Below are 18,558 nucleotides of genomic sequence, written 5' to 3'. Positions count from 1 at the left end.
TTACTTTATTCCCTTCTCAATGCTTACTTCTGGGTTATGGTTTCTTTCTTTTCCCTAAAATTCCTATTACTGTGATTTTTCGAATCCCCCCTCACTCAGTGCACAGCAAGGGGTCCTTTATAAAGCCTGCCGTGACTAGTATTTACTGTTTTAACCTTTAACTACCTTTGTCTGGTGTGAGTGTCATTGCCGACCACTTATTGGTCGTCAGTGGTTCAGCCACCACCACTTACCTGTGCTGGTTGTGCCGCTCCCCACTACTAAACAAAAAATGCTATTTTGTTTGTTAGTTTGCTGTGGCTTTTCTACCCGTTACAGTGTGTGTGCTCTCTCTCTCTATCCCTCATGGCATGCACCAGGTGGTTCCAACTCATCATTTCTTCTTTTGGGTGGTATGTCATCCCAACAAGATATTTCCCCCAAAAGAGCCTGAGTAAGAACCCAGAATAGGTTTTTCCCCCCTCTCCACCACCAGGCCATGCCCTCTCTTACCTCTGACCCATGGCCCACCACTTCCTATATTAGCTGGGTACATGTTGGTGGTGTCTAGGTCTTGCACGTGCTTCACCTTCTTCACCTTGGTCTGTATGTTTTGTCGTGCATTTTGGCTTCTTATGGCGTGGGTTGTTTTTCGATCTGCCATTCTTTATGACTTGCTTCTTTTGGGGGTTGGGCCTTGTTCAGTCATGGGCCTTCCTTCCCCCCGACCTACTCTGTGTTCACTGTGTGGCCTTGCTAGCATTTTCCTGTCGTACCACTCTGCTATTCCTGTTGTAATGTTATTTGACTCAATCCTGTCAGGCTTCTTTGGGCCTACCATTTATTTCCCTCCCAGTGACTCAGTGTGTTCATTGGGCCTTTTCTTACATTGTTTGCGGGCTCTTATGTCCCATTTCCCTCTTGGGCATCTTTGGCCCATTTGCTTGCCTTAGGCTTCCTCAGCCTTTTTCCAATCTTGCTTTCCCATGGGCTTTTACTAATTCTCTTGGGCTTCCTTGACCCAATTACTTTATACCTCATCCTTAGGGTTGATGGGTCTTCTATTAGCCCATTACTTTCTTTGCTTGCATTACTTTGAGCCTGCTATGGCACATTCTTGCTTTTCTACATACTGCCAATGGGTTTGCTTCTTCTCTCTTTTCGGGCCCGTTCAGGCCCGTTTGCTTCTTCAGGACCCACTTTATGAGCCCATGAGCCATTCATTCTTGCCATTTGGGCTCAATGACTTTTTCTTGTTTGCTAACTTTGGTCTGCCCGTGTTACTGGGCCTTTTCTCTTATTGGGCTTTGTAAAAAAAAAAAAAATGAGCCTCAACAATAATTAAAATACACTTTTACTAGTAGAAGTATACTGTATTACATATAAAAATAATTTGGCCTATGACATACATGTTGAAAGTGTATTTTTGGTATTTGGTGTACTAAATGCTAAAAATTAACAAATAGCACATCTAATACCAGTGCTCTAAGAGCATTAGCATCAGCTGTTTTATAAAAATGTTATTTTAATACATTAAAAAATTACTTTATCTATTTTAATACACCACTTTGCAATACATCATACATTACATCTTCTATTCTTTTACCACTTTATTTAGATATTCTTTATTTATTATTTCCTTATTAATAGAAGAGAGAGAAAGTAATAAAATAATGCCTAAATTTTTAGCACATTAGTCCTGCCCTTCGAAAAGTGGAACATCACTACCACTGCACACTCTCGGCGCAATGGTCATTCCACAAGTATAAGTGTCTGTGAGGTGTTGGGAGAACGGGCTGTAAATGAAAAACCAACTTGTTCATAAATAGCTCAAACTTGGCTAGATAAAGTGCTCATTTATATTTGTTTGTTTATAAATAAGCCAAGTTTGAGTCTTAATTTTAAGCTTGTTTAATAAACAAGTTGAGCCTAAGCGAGAAAAAAAAAAAAAAAAAAAGAAGAAGAAGAAGAAGAAGAAGAAGTCCATAAACAAGCTCATGAACAATATATATGGCTTAAGAAAAAACAAGTCAAGCTTAGATTGATTATGGGCTTAGAAAAAATAAACTCATACACTATGTCTTTAATTAATTAGGAGTTAGGACCACATATATATACCAAATGATAATATGCTTAATATGAGTTTGATAATGTACTTGTCTTGGATCTTGAGCTCAATAACTTGATATTTAGCTTAAGCTTAAACTTGATATTGAGATTGAGTTTGACTTGACTAATGAATCAAGTAAAGCCAAGTAGAGCTCTGTTGATGCCCATTTTTTGACAAAGGGCCCAATAGCAAAAGAAGCCTAACAATAGAGAATGTGAGAAGGAGAAAACAATAAAGGAATAAAGAAATAAGCCCAGCAGTCTGAAATGGCAGTATTGATGGCCAGCAAGCCCACAAGAATAAGAAAAGAGGTAAAGAAGAAGTAAATGGGCCGAGGAAGCCTAAAGAATGAAGCAGTAAGCCCAAAGAATGAAGCAGTAAGCCCATGGAAAAAAAAAAAAAAGAAGAAGAAGAAAGAGGTAAAGAAGAAGTAAGTGGGACAGGAAAGCCCAGGAAATGAATTAGTAAACTCAATGGGTCAACTTAAAGGCCAATAAGCTTGAAAAGTAATGAAAGGTAAAGATATGGTAATTGGACCGAGGAAGTCCAAAGATTTTAGCAAAAAGCCCATGAAAGTAAAAGAGGTTAAGAGGAAGTAAAAGTGCTGAGGAAGCTCAAGGAATGAAGTAGTAAAATGAGCTGGCACAGTAGGAATGTTGACCAACAAAATCCAAAAGAGGTAAAAATGTGAAAAATGAGCCAAGGAAGCCCTGAGTAAAAGATTGACGAAGAAGTGGGTTGGCACGGCAAGAGCATCAGCCTGCAAGCCCATGGGGTAACAAGAAATGAAAGGAGAGGCAAAGTCATAGCAAGCATGATGGAGTTATATGGCAGGATTAATAGCCAAAAGGCCCATAGACACAAAAAAGGAAAGCATGGGCTCGACAGGAAAATGAGGGCTTTTGCCCAAGCAACACCCAGTCCAAGAAAGGGTAAAAGATAGAGAATATGAGCTCAAAAACCCATGCATCTTTCATGCCACAAAAGATAAACATTAACTAGCACGTACAGTAAAATAAAAAAAAAAAAACACGGAGGTAGTAAAAAATGGTGTGAAGGCCAGAAAGAAACAAATTAAGACGAAGTGAAGCATGCACAAAGGGCCAAGGCACCACCTACTTGTACCCAACCAATACATGAGAGGTGGGCCACGGTTCAAGGCTTTTAGAGGATATGGTTTGGCGGTGGGGAGAAAAAAGAGGTCTATTTTGGGGTTTCTGCTTAAGCTCTTTTGAGGAGAGATGTCTTGCTGGGATGACATCTCACTTAAAAGAGGTAAGTATGGGTTGGGGCCGCTTAATGCATGCCATAGAGGTAGGTAATGAAGAAGCTTAATCCTTATCCGAAAGAGGGAAGTGAAAAATAGAGAGAGGTAAAAAAAAAAAAAAACAAGCAATTTTGTCTAGGAATGGAGAGTGGTGTAACCAACACATTTAGAGTAATGGTGGTGGCTGAGTAGCTAGCAAACCAGTGAGCAATCCTAGAAGGACACCCATTAGGACCCGAAAGCAGTTGAGTGGTAAAAATAGTAAATCCCACCATGGCAGATAGTATAAAAAGTGGTAGCTGTAAACAGTGAAGAGGGAGGAATGAAAGGAAGGAGAGGTAGAAAAAAAGAAAAAGAAAGAATAGAGAAAAAGAAAGAACACACAAAAAACTAGAGAGATATAAGTGGAAGGAATAGGGTATGCATCAATAGACTACCTTTTTCTCTCCGTCTTGACAGACCTACTCTCTAAGGGATTGAAAATTGAAACTTAAAACAATTTAGGCCCTTTTTCTAAAGTACGTAACTTCTTTGGCAGAAGCCTTCCTTGAGATTACTCATGTTGGAGATTGGTTCCCTTCTTAAACTCGTTTTTGCTGAAAAGTTATGCCTACTTCTCTGGTAGACAAGCTTTCTCTTTTTGTTATTTATGCTTATTGGGTGATTAGTTTACCGTTTAGTTATTAAATTGTTTGCCGTAGCGTTATTTCCATTTGTTGTATTATTCTGCTATAACTTTATTAGTTACTTTCCTTACTGTCGTTAGTCTTATTCATTTCGTTTAGTATTTTAGTTATTCTGCCATATCATGCTCCTGTTACAACATTTGTAACAGCTATTCTAGCCATGCCCATAACATACGCTCAACCCGCGATGCCCCTGCCAGAATGCGTCCATATTGGGACAGCTCGACTTGTGCATAAGCTAGCCTACAGTGTTGTCCCATTCAGGCCAGTCTTAGCTCTCTTACCACAAATCTATGGGCCGTAGTGCAGCAGGAGGGGTTAAAACCCAACAATGCAAAAAGGCCCACCATAAGCTCAAACTTTAAAACTATCTAACAAGCTCAAACATCATTTGTAAACTTGATTCAAGTTTAAGCCAATCTTAAACATTTTATATTTGTTGTTGAGCCAAGCTTAAACATTCAATACTCAATAAAATAGGATGATTGGATTATATTGTATAAAAAAATAACATGTCCTTCCTCATTTGGAACAACTCATAGCATATATCATTAGCAACATTTAGCACTTCCATAGAAATGCATGTCCAGTCAAATTTGAGTATTTACAAATTTTTTAGGCATATGATGAAGTAATGCAATCTTCATGCAAAAAAAAAAAAAAAAAAAAGTTTAAATAATTACATTCAATTTTGTACATGCCTCATCTCTTTATTACAACAATTGTATAATTAAAGTTATTTGTCACTATATACTAGGAAGCATGAACCTACTTTGACATTAGGATAACACATGAATAAAGATTATCAAATATTAAATTTACGTACATATTAGTGTCATATAAGTAGTTTTTAGTCTATGCAAGCAAAACAGGGCATCATTATCATCATAAATAAAAAAAATTAAAACCCATGAGTAGTTTCAAGTATAGCTCTTTGCAATGTTTTATATAAGTTGATATCAAAGGTGCTAGCAAATCGATTAAAAAAAATTCTCCCTTATATTATGTTTGATTCCCAAAATGCTTTCCAATCAGATAAAGAAATATCATATAATATCCTGGTGGACTTTGAAACCCTTCACCATATGAAAACTAAGAAATCTGGAAAGAGGGGTTTTTAGCCATGAAGTTAGATATGAGCAAAGCATATGACAGAGTTGTGTGAGTTTATGTCTTAAAACTTATGGGAAAGATGGGTTTTGATAGCAAATGGATCCAACTTATCTCTGAATGTATTAGCACTGTTTCATATTCAATTTTGGTGAATGGAAAACCCTTGAGTGTTATTAAACCTTCTAGGAGTGTCAGACAGGGGGACCTTCTCTCTCCTTATTTGTTTCTTTTATGCTATGAAGGTCTAACTCAGCTTATTAAGCAAGCTGTCTAAGTTGATAAAATCAAAGGTTACTTTCTTTGTAGGAATGAATCTAAGATTTCTTGGTTGGTTTTTGTAGATGACAGTTTGCGGTTCTATAGAGCTCAATTGGGGGACATTCAAACCATCCAAGTGGTGCTTAATATATATAAGTGTTGATACCCACTTTTGACAAAGGGCCTAATAGTAGAAGAAACCCAACAAATATGAAGAAATTGAGAAGAGAAAATAGTAAAGCAAACCCAACAGGCTGGAATGGTAAGAATGATGGCCAGGAAGCCCATTAGAATAATAAGAGGTAAAGAGGAAGTAAATGGGCCAAGGAACCCAAAAAATGAAGTAGTAAGCCCATGAGAACAATAAGAGGTAAAGAGAGAGTAAATGGGCCAGGAAGTTCAGGAAATGAATTAGTAAATTCATTGGGTTGGCTTAAAGGCCAATAAGCCCGAAAAGCAATAAGAGGTAAAGATGTGGTAATTGGGCCGAGGAAGCCTAAAGGATTTAGCAAAAAACCCATGGGAGTAAAAGAGATAAAGAGGAAATAAATGGGTTAAGGAAGCTCAAGGAAATTAAATGGGTTGGCACAGTAGGAATGTTGGCTAGTAAAACCCAAAAGAGGTAAAGATGTGGAAAGTGGACTAGCATGGCAGGAGCATTAGCTTGTAAGCCCACGGGTAATGAGAAATAAAATAGAGGTAATGATATAGCAGGAACAATGAAGTGGCATGATAGGATCCCCAGCCAAGAGGCCCACGGACACAGGAAAGAATGGAACATGGGCTAGGCAAGTAGGAGAGGGCCTTCACCCAAACAATGCCTAGCCTAGGGAAGGAGTGAAAAGCAAGGGACATGTGCCAAAAAACCCATATGTTCTTCACGCTACAAGAGTTAAACACCCACTAGAACGTACAGCAGAATCAGACAAACACGAAGGCAGCATGAATGGCGTGAAAGCTAGAAAGGAACAAATTTAGACAGAAGTGGAGCATACACAAAGGACCCAGGCACCACCTACTTTAGGGGTGGATGGAGAAGATTCTATCCCAAGCAGGTAAAGAAATCTTGCTTAAAGTTGTGGTCCAAGCAATCTCGACTTTTGCTATGAGGTGATGATCCAGAAATTTTGGTGAGGTCAACATGGAGACCATAGGAAGGTGCATTGGAAGAATTGGGATACTTTGTGTAAAAAAAAAAAAAAGATGAAAGGGGTTTAGGGTTGAAAGATTTAAGCAAGTTCAATAATACTATGCTAACTAAACAGGTTTGGTGACTAATCCATGATGAGGAATCTCTCTTCTTTAAAGTGTTTAAAGCCAAATATTTTCCTCCTTCCTCTATCTTTGAAGCAAAATCAAGCTCTGGTTCCTTTGCTTGGAAGAGCATTCTAATAGCTAGGAAAGTCATTAAGATGGGAGCGAAGTGGAGAGTTAGGGATGGGTAGAAGATTTGGGTATATGGTGAGCAGTGGTTACTAGGTGATAGTGATAGTAAGGTGATGTCTCCAATTTCTTTTCTACCCTTCGATGCTATTGTTGCCGACCTCATTGATCCACAGACAGGTTGGTGGAACTCATAGATTATTGATCAAAAATTTCTGCCTTTTGAAGCTAGAAAAATAAAAGTCATCCCTATCAGCACAGTAGCCCAGGAAGATATTCTTATTTGGCAAAAGAGCAAGGATGGGTCTTATGTTGTCAAGCCGGGGTAAAACATATTATGTGAAGAATAAGCCAAAGATAATCTTTCAAGTTCAACCTCATTTGCTGCCAGAGGCTTATGGTCTGGTGTGTGGAAACTACGGATCCCAGGTAAAACTGAGCATTTCCTATGGCGGGCTTGTACAAATTCTCTCCTAACAAATCACAACTTGTGGAAATGGAGAATAGTCTCTAACGAGATATATGAAATTTGTCAATCTCACACCGAAGATGTTTTGCACTCTTTGTGGAACTGTGATGCTAGCAGAGTTGTCTAGGACCGAGATTTTGGTTGGGTTGATAGAAGAAAAGCTGCTAGAGGTTGTTTTGTCGATTTGTGGAACGTGGTTCTCACCAGACCTCAGATGATGGAGCTATTCGTTGTTATCGCTTGGATTGTTTGGAATAGGAGAAACAAAACTTGCCTAAAATAGTCTGTTCAACCGCTAGCTCAAGTTCCAGATGAAGCTAACCACTATCTTTTCGAATACAGAAAATTTAGTGATCTCCCAATGAAGACTAAGGGGGTGTTTGGATTTTGAGTTTCCATAACTCATAACTCTGTTTCGATAACTCATAACTCAAAAATAGTGGGACCCATGACTCAAAAGCTTGTTTGGATTTCAATAACTCTGTTTCTATCACTCAATTCTCTAATTTTTGAGTGATGAGTTATGGAATTTGAAAACTCATTTTAGCTGTTTTCAGTTTCTATAACTCTGTTTTCAATGGCATTTTCGTAATTAAACATACACAGGACCCACCAGCCGCAACTTTTGACTCTCATTTTTTTTTTCCTTTCTTCTCCATTTTTCTTTCTTCTTTCTCTGTTCTTCTGTTCGGCCTTTCTTTCTTTTTTTTCTTCCTTTTCGCCTTTCTCATCTCAGTTCGTTCGTTTTTTTTTTTTTTTTTCCCTTCCTTTTCTTTCTTTTTTCTTTTTTTTCCATTCCTTTTCACTGGGTTTCTGGGCTTGGATTTTTTCTTCTTCTTTTCTTTCCTTTTCATTGGGTTTTTGGGTTTGGTTGCAAACAATCAACCACACTTCTCAATCATAAAAAAAAAAAAAAAGCATCACCAAACCCAGATTTCTCCCAAAAAAAAAAAAACCCACACTTCTCAAACAATCTCCAATTTTTGATGTTGATGTTGATGTTGTTGCTGTTGTGGCTGTGGTGGGTTTCAAAGTTTTTAAGGAGTAGAATGTTGGAAACGATCGGTTGTTGCTGTCAGAACATGGGCACCTCGGAAACAAGCCAGCCATGTTTTTCTGGTCCATGACTGATTTGACCAAGGCTACTCTGGCTAACACACCCAGACCCGTTGCTAGCTGAGTCAAAACGATCGGACCCATTTTCGATCTATTGGACCACGAACCACACACACAGAGAGAGCGTTTGAGAGAAGAAGAAGAAGAAGAAGAAGAAGAAGAAGAAGAAGAAGAGGAGGAGGAGGTAGAGAGATTTTTTTTTTATTTTTTGGGTGGCGTTTAATACTGTTTATTTGTTGGTGGTTTTAAGAAGAGTGGGTCCCACAGAAAATACAAAAAAATTGGGTGATGAAATTCTGAAAATATTTGCCAAACGGGTGGGGTATAGAAATTGGGGTATTTTGAGTGATGAGTGATGAGTGACGAGTGACGGAAATTGAGTGAGGAGTGATGAGTGATGGGAAAAAAAAAAATCCAAACAAGGCCTAAGCTACTCAGAATGGTCAAATGGAAGCCCCCAAACTGCAATTGTTACAAGACAAACTTTGATGGCACTGTCTTTGAGGACTCAAGGGAAGCCAAAATTCGGGTGGTCATCCGGAACTCAAGGGGTAAAGTGGTGGCCTCCCTTTCTAATAAAAAATCCAAAATCCCTACTTTGTACCTGTTTTGGAACTGATGGCAGCAAGGCATGTTGCTTCTTTCATCAAGGAGGTTGGCTTGAATAATTCCATCCTTGAAGGAGACTCTAAAATCTTCATCAATGCTCAAAAAAATGGAAACATGTTTAATTTAGCTCTTGGTCATCTTCTCATAGACAATCTGTCCCATTTAAACTCTTTAAAGAGTTGGTCGCTCTCTCATACACTTAGGCTAGGTAATGCTGTAATAGATGCTTTAGCTAGAAGAGCTCGTTTTTCTTTTCCGCTTTCTATTTGGTTGGAGTCTATTCTCCTAGATATAGTTGGCTTTGTTAATGCTGATTTACTAGCATCTTGAATAATACACACAAGATGGTTTCTTTCTCAAAAAAAAGAAAAAGAAGAAGAAGAAGAAGAAGTATATCACATACTAATTCAAATAGATCAAACTCTGGCTCCTAGAATATTACACATGGTTACAACAAAGAGGGCATCATCATTAGGAATGGGATGGTGTATGAGGTTATTAACCATTTCTTCAACAAAGTTTTTTCCTTTTTGGGTATGCATTTCCCTAGTTTAAAATCTGGTTCTGTCCTTACAAATAAGTTAATCAACTATTTTTATCTTGTTTTTCTAAAAAGGAAAAAATAAAAATAAAAAAGTAAAATAAATTTTTTTTTGGAAAGAATAAAATATAGTTAACACTCTTGAATTTTGGGCTAATACTAGTTACATTTAAGACTTTTCAAAACTAATCAACTTAGTTCCTAAACCGTTACTCGTTTTTCTCCGCTTTCACGAAGATTAGGGATCAAATTAGTCAATTTTGAAAAATTTTGGACCTAACCCAAACCTTAAGAATATTAACTATATTTAACCTTGTTAGAAACAATAAAATAATTAGTGATTTCACAAATTTAATGTGTGAATTGATGATATAACCCCACATAAAAAAGAAAAGAAAAAAAATTAGAGTTTTTACTGCTATTGTGTCATTATTTATTTTGAGATAATGCACTTCCCCTATATTTTTTCACTGTAATATTGTTTGTTTTTGGTATTTCTTTTGCTTTTTTCCTCGGTTAGCTTAGCACCAAATGATACTTTCCATATTGACCAAAAGAATACTATTTTTAAAAAGGACAAGCATATAATCGGTCATCTTTAAAAAATTGAAAGTCACACATTTTTGCTTTGGTGTGATGTGAAAATTGAGAGAATCATTCAAACCATAAATATACTAAATCTAAAAAAAAAAAAAAAAAAAATCAATAAACATGCCAACAGGTAAACACAAAACCCATCCACAGCAAATTAAAAAAGAAAAAAAAAAAGGAATAAAGAAATGGCAGTAGTAGATAAATTAGATATTATTTGAAAGGTTTGGTGTGGCTTCTTTCTCATAAAACTTCTAACACCATGTACCTTTTAACCCAAAAATAGACGCATTGCCTATGCTTTGCTTTCCCCTCTCTCCCAACATTATTTTTCACCACCACCAAACCAAACCATCAAATAAAAAAAATAAAAAAAAAGAAGAAGAAAGAAAAGGAATACAATTCAAAAACTAAAAAACACACACAAAAGAAAAAAAAAGGAATAAAGAAGAAGAAGGGAAGAAGGCCTTGGAGCTAACAACTCCAATCCTCTCTATCTCTCTATATCTCTTCACTGTATGCTTGGACCTTGTCAATATCAAAATCAAATTCAGATCTCTTCATTTCTCTCCTATACCTCAGATCTGAAAATTTTCGTTTCCTTTTTCCGATTTTGCCCTCCGAAATTCCGGCCGAAATGAACGACTTCGAGGGCCTATTAGCCTCCGATTTCGGCTTCAAACCCCAAGGCAAATCGGCTCCGATGGCCGGTTCCAAATCCACCTCCACCATCGGAGGATCGTCAACGCGTCCTCGCTCCTCCTCCAATTCCTTCGAAGATCGCGATTCTCTCTTCACGGCCAACCCGCAGCAGAAATCCCAAGATTTCGGTTCCGGATTCGGCGATCTCTTCGGCTCCGCTCGCTACGCCCCCAAATTGGACGCCACCACCACCACGACTTCTTCCTCCTTCAATTTCGATATGTTTCGCGATTCCGGTGCTCCGGTGAAGTCTTCGTCTTCATCGTCGGCGCCTCCTCCACCTGTCTACGACAAGCCGGTTTACGATGATGACATTTTTGACGGAGTCCCCGGGCTCAAGAGCTCGTCGGCAAACGCGAAGTACGAAGACGTTTTCACATCGGTTGCAGCTTCATCGCCGCCGAAACGGAGCGGTAGCGGGATTGGGAGCGGGAGCGATGCGTTTGACGATCTTCTAGGGGGATTCGGGAAGGTGGAGCGTGAGTCAAAGGGTTCGGGCGTAAATGTAAAGCGATCGCAGAGGGAGGAGAAGAAGAGTGTGCCGGATTTCGATGATTTGCTACCTGGCTTCGGTGGTTCTAGGGTTCCTAGTGAAAGGTAATTGCTCTAACTAAGATTACTGATCTTCAATTTGAAACAATTAAGTTTTTTCTTTGGCTTTAGTTTGATTCGTATCTGTTTTGATGTGGAATTTGATTGGCATTTTGCTGATTAGCTAAGTTTATTTTGCATAGTTGAATTTGTTGGGTTTGAATTTTGAACTATATAGCTGTTATATTGGTTTTTATGTGTGATTCGATTGACATTTTTGTGGTAATAGTTAATTGGGTTTAGAGCTAACTACTGGTGGAGTGGAATTGGATTATGGGTAGCATCTGATTTGGATTTTGATTTGTGGGTTGAGGTTGGATTTGACAAAGGAAATTCTGGAAAACATATTGTATTTGATTTCATTCAATGTAAAGTAAATAAATAGAAAAAAAATGGGTTGGAGAATAGTGAAAATTTCTAATGAACTAAGAGAAGTCATTTGAGAGGGCACTTGAAATAATAAGGAAAATCGCCAGCTGATGTTGTTTAAATATATGCGTAAACTGGAGAAGGATAGTGTGTTTGCTTGGTAAAGGTTGGGTTCTGTTCAATGTTACATCGATTCCTCCTCCCAAGACGTGCAGTTCAAGAATTCCCTCCCCCTCAAAGAAGAAAAAGAAAAGACAAACCGAAAAATAGAAGAGAGATGGTTATCAAGTTGTGTAATCCAATTACTAACACGCTCTAATTACTCAAGTTTACTTGTATTGTGGGATTTATTTTATTTTTTTAATCAAGGAGAAGAAAAGAAATTTCTGTATATTCTGTATCAGATATAAACTTTGGTTTGTAAATATATTTCTGTGATTGTGGAAGGTACATGTTTGGAACTTGAGATTTTTGGAGGAAATTTTATGTCTCCTGCAATCATTGGAGATAGCATTCAGTGTCAATAACCATGTTGGAACCTTTTGAAGATGATTAATCATAAATTTTTTGTGATTTGTGGGCGTTGCGGTTAATTGGGATGGTAGAACTATAAAAATGGACAAATGCACTTACATGCACAAAACAGGATTATACAGTCAGTAACTGCATGGTATGTTGTTGTTGGTTGTTTTTTTATGCCTCCATGTTAACAATGAATTTATTAAAATGTCTTTTGGTATAAAGTCAATTCCTGTATCATGGCATCCAACATGAACAAGCATCTTTCTTTGGGATAGAAGAGTCTTTAGTGTCCTTTATGTCATTATGTGTCACATCATTTACTTATCAAAAGAAAAAAGTGTCACCCAATGAAAATTATGTTTGAGATACTTTTGACATTCACTATCCTTTTCTTTGGCATTAACATGCTAGTCAGTCTTTGATGCGTCCAATCTCTGTAATCACGTGAATATAATGACTGAGATTATGTAGAAATGGGACAGACACGGTAACATTCACCAATATTTTCTAGTTAACACTAGTATTTACATTTTTTTTTTGATAAGTACTAGTATGTACTTATTGAAACACAAGAAAGAAAAATTAGTAACAGTGTTATGTAATACCTTTTACTCCGTTGGTTTCATTATATACTGTAATATCTTGTGTAAGTATATGCCAATATTTATCTACATATTTGCTGTAATGTAGCTGTATTAGTTGATTTATGCATTAGCACCATGTTGCATTTTTCACAGGCCAACTTCAGAGACCAGCTGGTCCTCAGAACCAACTGTCAATGCAGCTAGATCTCCCTCCAGCGACGTGGAAGACCCCTTTAAAATATTAGAATCAACTTCACATCCTGTTGTTTCATCTCCTGAGCACTTTGTTGATCCATTAGAAGAAATTAGTAAGCTCAATAATTCACGAAGCACAAAAAGTGAGGATTTTTCTGCTGCTAATGGAGGAGCAAATGATGATGCTGACCCCTTTGAAGGCCTTGGGAAATCTGTACCAGCATTTTCAGCAGAGAGGAGTAACAGGGGGAAGGACAAGAGTCCTTCAAGGACAGATACGAATGCAAGTTGGAACAGAACTTCCACTAGTAAAGAATCAATTCAAAGAACGTCTGTGAGAAGTCCTGAAAGTCACTCACAGAGGAAAACACCTGTTCAAAGTGATCAGGAGTCTCATCAGACCCCATTCGACATGCCAACATTTTCATCTGATTCTCATAAATCTTTTGGTCAAACAGCTTCTCCCCCTTCCTATGTAAATGCTAGTTCTAATGAGGCAAATGTTCATGTAGATATGTCTCCTAGATCTGAAGAAAATTTGGAATCATCGGAAGATGTATGGCTGACTGTATCAGAGATTCCTCTTTTCACACAACCCACGAATGCTCCACCACCTTCAAGGCCCCCTCCCCCCAGGCCAGTACAGGTTTCAAATTCAAGGGGAAGATCAGGTTCCCCTGCTTACACAAATTCAAGAAAGATGAATGAGTACAATTCTTTCCCGAATTCTGCTCGATTCTCTCAGGGTCCCAAGTCAGCTTCTGCTGCAGCGAGTGACTCAGTTGCATCTCCCTTTGATGACCTTGATGACTTTGCCATGGGTAGGAGTCAAAATAATGTTGATGAGAGAGCAAATGGTGTTCCTAGTGAAGAATTGGAGATGAACTCAGTTGCCGCTGCCATGAAGGAGGCTATGGATAGAGCTGAGGCTAAATTCAGACATGCGAGGGAAGTAAGGGAGAGAGAGAGTACAAAAGCTGCTAGAAGTAGAGATACTGTGCAGTTTGAAAAAGATGAGAGAACTACGCAAGATGAGAGAGTATTAAGAGAGAAACCAGAAAGGATAGACCGTGAACGGTTGCAGAGAGAAAGGGCAGAGGAAGAGAGGGAACAAAAAAGACTTCAGAAGGAGAGGGAGAGAGCTAGGGAAATTGAGAGGGAAAGGGAGGAGAAGGAGAGAGAACAGAGGAGGCTTGAGAAGGAAAGGGAGAGAGCGAGGCAAGCTGTGGAAAGGGCTACTAGGGAGGCACGTGAAAGAGCTGCTATTGATGCTCGCCTAAGAGCTGAAAAAGCTGCCGTTGAGAAGGCAAATTCTGAAGCTCGAGAGCGTGCTGAAAGGGCTGCTGTCCAGAGAGCACAAGCTGAAGCCCGTGAAAGGGCAGCTGCAGATGCAAAGGAGAGGGCTGAAAGGGCTGCAACAGAAGCAAAGGAGAGAGCTGCAGTAGCAAGGGCTGAAGCCGAAGCACGAGTAAGGGCAGAACGAGCTGCTGTAGAAAGGGCTGCAGCAGAGGCTCGAGAAAGGGCTGCAGCTGCTGCGAGGATGAACCAACAAAAGAATGAAAATGATCTTGAATCCTTCTTTAGCATGGGTCGAGCCAGCAGTGCGCCAAGGCCTAGGAATAACCCTTCGGTGAGTATTTGAGGTTGAAACATATATTTACTTTAGCATGCAATTTTGGGTTGCTGAATTCCTGATTGTATATCTCAGGAACCATTTGATTCCCAATTTCAGAACAGGCAAGAACCTGAAGTCGCGAGAAAATCTGCAACAGTTTCCACAAACATTAGGAAAGCAAATTCAGCAACAAATATTGTTGACGACCTTTCGTCAATTTTTGGAGGTAGTTTGAACGCAGCTTTAGTAATAACGTAGTGATATTACTTCTTTTGTGGTCTCCTATCTCATTTTGCTGCTGGATGTTTTATTATTTTTATTTCTGGGTGAAAGCTGCTCCATCATCTGGGGAGTTCCAGGATGTTGAAGGAGAAAATGAAGACAGACGAAGAGCCAGGTTGGAACGCCACCAGAGGACCCAGGAGCGTGCGGTATGTGTCTGTCACTAGACTAATTTATTCTCTGTCCCCTTGTATACAGGATGGGTTTAAAGTACATATTCCACTTGGACTAAATGGTGGCTATGGTTCATTCGATGTGTTTATTATCAGTGCAGTGTCACTGAAGTTGTTATTATTGTCTGCATTTTAGGCTAAAGCACTAGCTGAGAAGAATGAGAGGGACCTTCAAACTCAGAGGGATCAAGCCGAGAGACATGTAAGTACCTGTTGTTTCCTATCAAATGTTCTAATTTTCTCATTTGTTTTTGTTTTGTGCCACCCACCCCCCCCCCCCCCCCCCTCCCTCCCTCCCCCTTTCTTTTTCCAAAAAAAATGTTAATGGTGATGACTACACACCCTTGCCATCCCATCATTTTATGAATGGGTAGGCCTGATTTATGGGAAATATATAGTTAGATTTAAATGATTTTCATTTTATAAACCTAAAACTGAACCAAATAGGACTGACTAGGCTGGTTTGTGCCTTTTTTTTTTTTTAATAACATTGTTGCACAGATCAACATTGCATCTTTATTCTAGTTCAGTGAAAAATGCCATTGATCAACACTGCATCTTTATGATTATTAATTATAAAATTGTTTTTTTTTTTTGTAATTTTTATTTTTGGTGCCTCTCAAGTACACATATGGTGTACTTGGTGGTGCTCTCTAGTCTTTTAATAATTTTTTACTTATTAAAAAAAAAATATAATAGTTGTATGGATTGCTGTATTTTATTTTCTTCGTTCAGTGCATGTCATATTCTGTACGCACACATGTACACATGTTGTTTCATTGCTTTTGTGTGTCTTAGATGCTAGGCTGTACTGAAACTCATGTGAAGTTACTGTAGTCCTTATTAATTGTGCAATACTGTCATGCATGGTTTCAGAGGATTGCGGAAACACTGGATGCTGAGATCAAGCGTTGGGCTTCAGGGAAAGAGGGGAATTTGCGTGCTTTGCTCTCAACTATGCAATATGTATGTTTTTGTGATCTATATTCCATTTATCTGACATCAATTAATGCTTAGTAGTATCTTGGATTGCGTTCTCTTTGTACATTATATGTGTGTGTGTTTGTGCGCATGCTTTTTACTTGGATTTGCAATATGTATGATTCTTATATTATATATATATGTGTGTGTGTATTTGTTTGTTTGTTGATAATATATGTTATCATTATCTATATTCCTTCATGCTCTTTTATGCCTCTCATATAACATCAATTGATTGCCTAGAAGTATTTTGGCCTGCTTCCTCTTAATACAGTAATTTTTTATGTAACACATAGGTGCAGCACTGTTTTGTTTCTTCAAAATTCCTTGGCCAAGTTGTGTGCTTGTTCAAATAGCAAATTCTATCACCCTCAGCTTGCTGCTGTTTGAATTGATTAACAAAGTGCTTTCTAGCTGCATGTCATTCACCTTCTTATTGTTTTAGTGTTTGATGCAAATGAAAATTTGTGATCTATGTATAAAATGAATTCATCATGTTGAATTTAGGGATTTGATTTGTTGAATGTTCTATGTCCCTGTAGTTACCAACGATGAGTTTAAGACAATAAAACAATTCTCTTTCAAAGCTTATATGCCTTACCTATGGTGATCTGCCCATGTTAGTTAGTTGATAGTGATATGATCAGTGAGAATGATATTGAAATGGATATGTAATTTTGCATGTATGCACGCAGGGAGATTTATTCCTGGTGAATGTCCAAGCTGTTGGTTTCTTTGGAAGATATAGAGTCTTTGTATAGCGAATTTTCCCCCATTCTTACTCTCCCCCTCTCTATTTCTTTTGTGTGGTGTAGGACCTGAATATTATGATAGCAATGATTAGCTGAAGACCTTTGATAAACCTGAGATTATTATTTCTAATATTCTATTTGTGGACAATACCATTAATTTTAGTGGGGTCACAATTCACATCTAGAGCAACTTAGATAACTAGAGCATTTCCTTCTTTTCTTTGAGGTTCTTTTGGCCTAAAAATCTGTTCAGTAAAGGGTTATGGTATTGATTGGGGTGGTTGGTGTTGGGGAGATTGCTGATACATTTTTTTTTTTTGTAAGTGCTGATACATTATTTTGTAAGGTCAGCTCTCTTCAAATGACTTTTTCGGGCTTACCATTAGGCTCTATTTACGAAGCTATTATGATCTAGAATTTTGAGGTTAAGATGAGAGAGAAGAGATTGGCAGGCTAAAAGGAAATCTACTGTCAAAAGTGTATGTTACTTTTGTTACTATGCCTTGGGCTGTCACTGGTGGAGTTGATATGCCAAAGAGGACTTTCTTTGTGTGGGCCTTGGGGCATGATTTCAAATATCACTTGGTTCAAATGTGTATGTTACTTTGTCTACATAAACCAACTTGCATACTTGTTTGTGTCTTTTGTTACCATGCCTTGGTCTGTCACTGGTGGAGTTTATATACCAAAGAGGACTTTCTTTGTGGGGGCCTTGTTTGTTCTCTTCTCAAGTTGGAGGTTTAGGAGTTAGGAAGGTTAGTATTCTCTATCTAACAAATTTTGGGGAAATGAGAATGGATGTATGAGATAAAAAGTTGTTACTTTGTAGGCGTTTGGTGAGATTAAAATTAAGGGGTTGGTGTACAATCATTGATTTTTAGTGAATTCAGCTGACCTTTGTTTAGGTGTGTTAAGACTATCTCCAAATGTTGTAGATTGGTGGTTTATGTGCAAATCCAATAGGGAGTGTGGATTATCTTCTCCTTGATTGTCCCATTGCTAGGGAGTTGATGAGTTGTTGGACCTACTGTTATGTTTGTTTGGTGGTACTTGGGTAATGGCCAATTCAGTAACTGCTATGTTGGCTTCTTGGAGGAGGTTGGGCAAGCTCAATAGTGGGGAAATATGGATGACTGCTCCTTGTTTCGTGTAGTGTCTTTGGAAAGAGTGGAATATGCATACTTTTGAGGGAGAGTAGATCCATGGCATTTGTATACACCCATGAACTAGGATTGCGCTTTATTTTGTTATTTTTAATGAAATTATGTTGCTTATATATATAGATTGCTTCCGAATGTTGCTTTCTTTGTTTGGACAGCCACCTTGCGGATAATAGGAGAGAGGAGAATTGCAATAGTGTGATGAAAGATCACTTCTATAGACTTTTTCTTTTCTTCTTTTTGGCCTTTTTTTGGGGGGTGTTGGGGGGGGATTAGCTGAACTCTGCTCCACTTGTTAGCACTAGACAAGGCTTGGGCCAAATTATATTTTCCGTTCTCCATTGGGAGCTATGGTCTTTTGTCTTTATTATTGGATCTAGTTGGAAATCCCAGTTTTGTAGGCTTAAGATTTGTGGCTTTTTTGGTTAGACTGTCCCATTGTGCCTTTTGTATTTGAGAATTGGTGTTAAGGGTGTTGAGATAATGCTTTTGATAAGCAATGAAAATCCA

The 18,558-nt window shown here is 38.3% G+C and overlaps 1 protein-coding gene across 2 annotated transcripts; it reads left to right on the top strand.

Moving 5' to 3' along the window:
* Positions 1 to 10,508: 10,508 nt before the first annotated feature.
* On the top strand, positions 10,509 to 16,187 carry LOC115963609 (auxilin-related protein 2-like). Of its 2 annotated transcripts, none has more exons than XM_031082679.1 (6): positions 10,509 to 11,421; positions 13,044 to 14,715; positions 14,818 to 14,926; positions 15,034 to 15,131; positions 15,292 to 15,357; positions 16,032 to 16,187. In XM_031082679.1, exons 1-6 carry the CDS (start codon positions 10,760 to 10,762, stop codon positions 16,170 to 16,172), a joined length of 2,748 nt encoding a protein of 915 aa, XP_030938539.1. In that variant the 5' UTR covers positions 10,509 to 10,759; the 3' UTR covers positions 16,173 to 16,187. The 2 variants fall into 2 exon arrangements, with proteins under 2 accessions (XP_030938539.1, XP_030938538.1); XM_031082678.1 differs by having other exon boundaries at positions 10,510 to 11,421; positions 14,794 to 14,926.
* The last annotated feature ends 2,371 nt before the right edge of the window (positions 16,188 to 18,558 follow it).

This window comes from Quercus lobata, chromosome 10, assembly GCF_001633185.2.
Source record: "Quercus lobata isolate SW786 chromosome 10, ValleyOak3.0 Primary Assembly, whole genome shotgun sequence".
NCBI classification, from domain to species: Eukaryota; Viridiplantae; Streptophyta; class Magnoliopsida; order Fagales; family Fagaceae; genus Quercus; species Quercus lobata.
The sequence above is the reverse complement of the archived record's forward strand: the minus strand, read 5'-3'. Positions and strand labels throughout refer to the sequence as shown.

Coding starts and splice junctions, on each gene's coding strand:
- LOC115963609 (XM_031082678.1), top strand. CDS start 10,760: ATGAACGACTTCGAGGGCCTATTAGCCTCCGATTTCGGCTTCAAACCC. Junction 11,422..13,043: donor TCTAGGGTTCCTAGTGAAAG/GTAATTGCTCTA, acceptor CATTTTTCACAG/GCCAACTTCAGAGACCAGCT. Junction 15,132..15,291: donor AGAGGACCCAGGAGCGTGCG/GTATGTGTCTGT, acceptor TCTGCATTTTAG/GCTAAAGCACTAGCTGAGAA.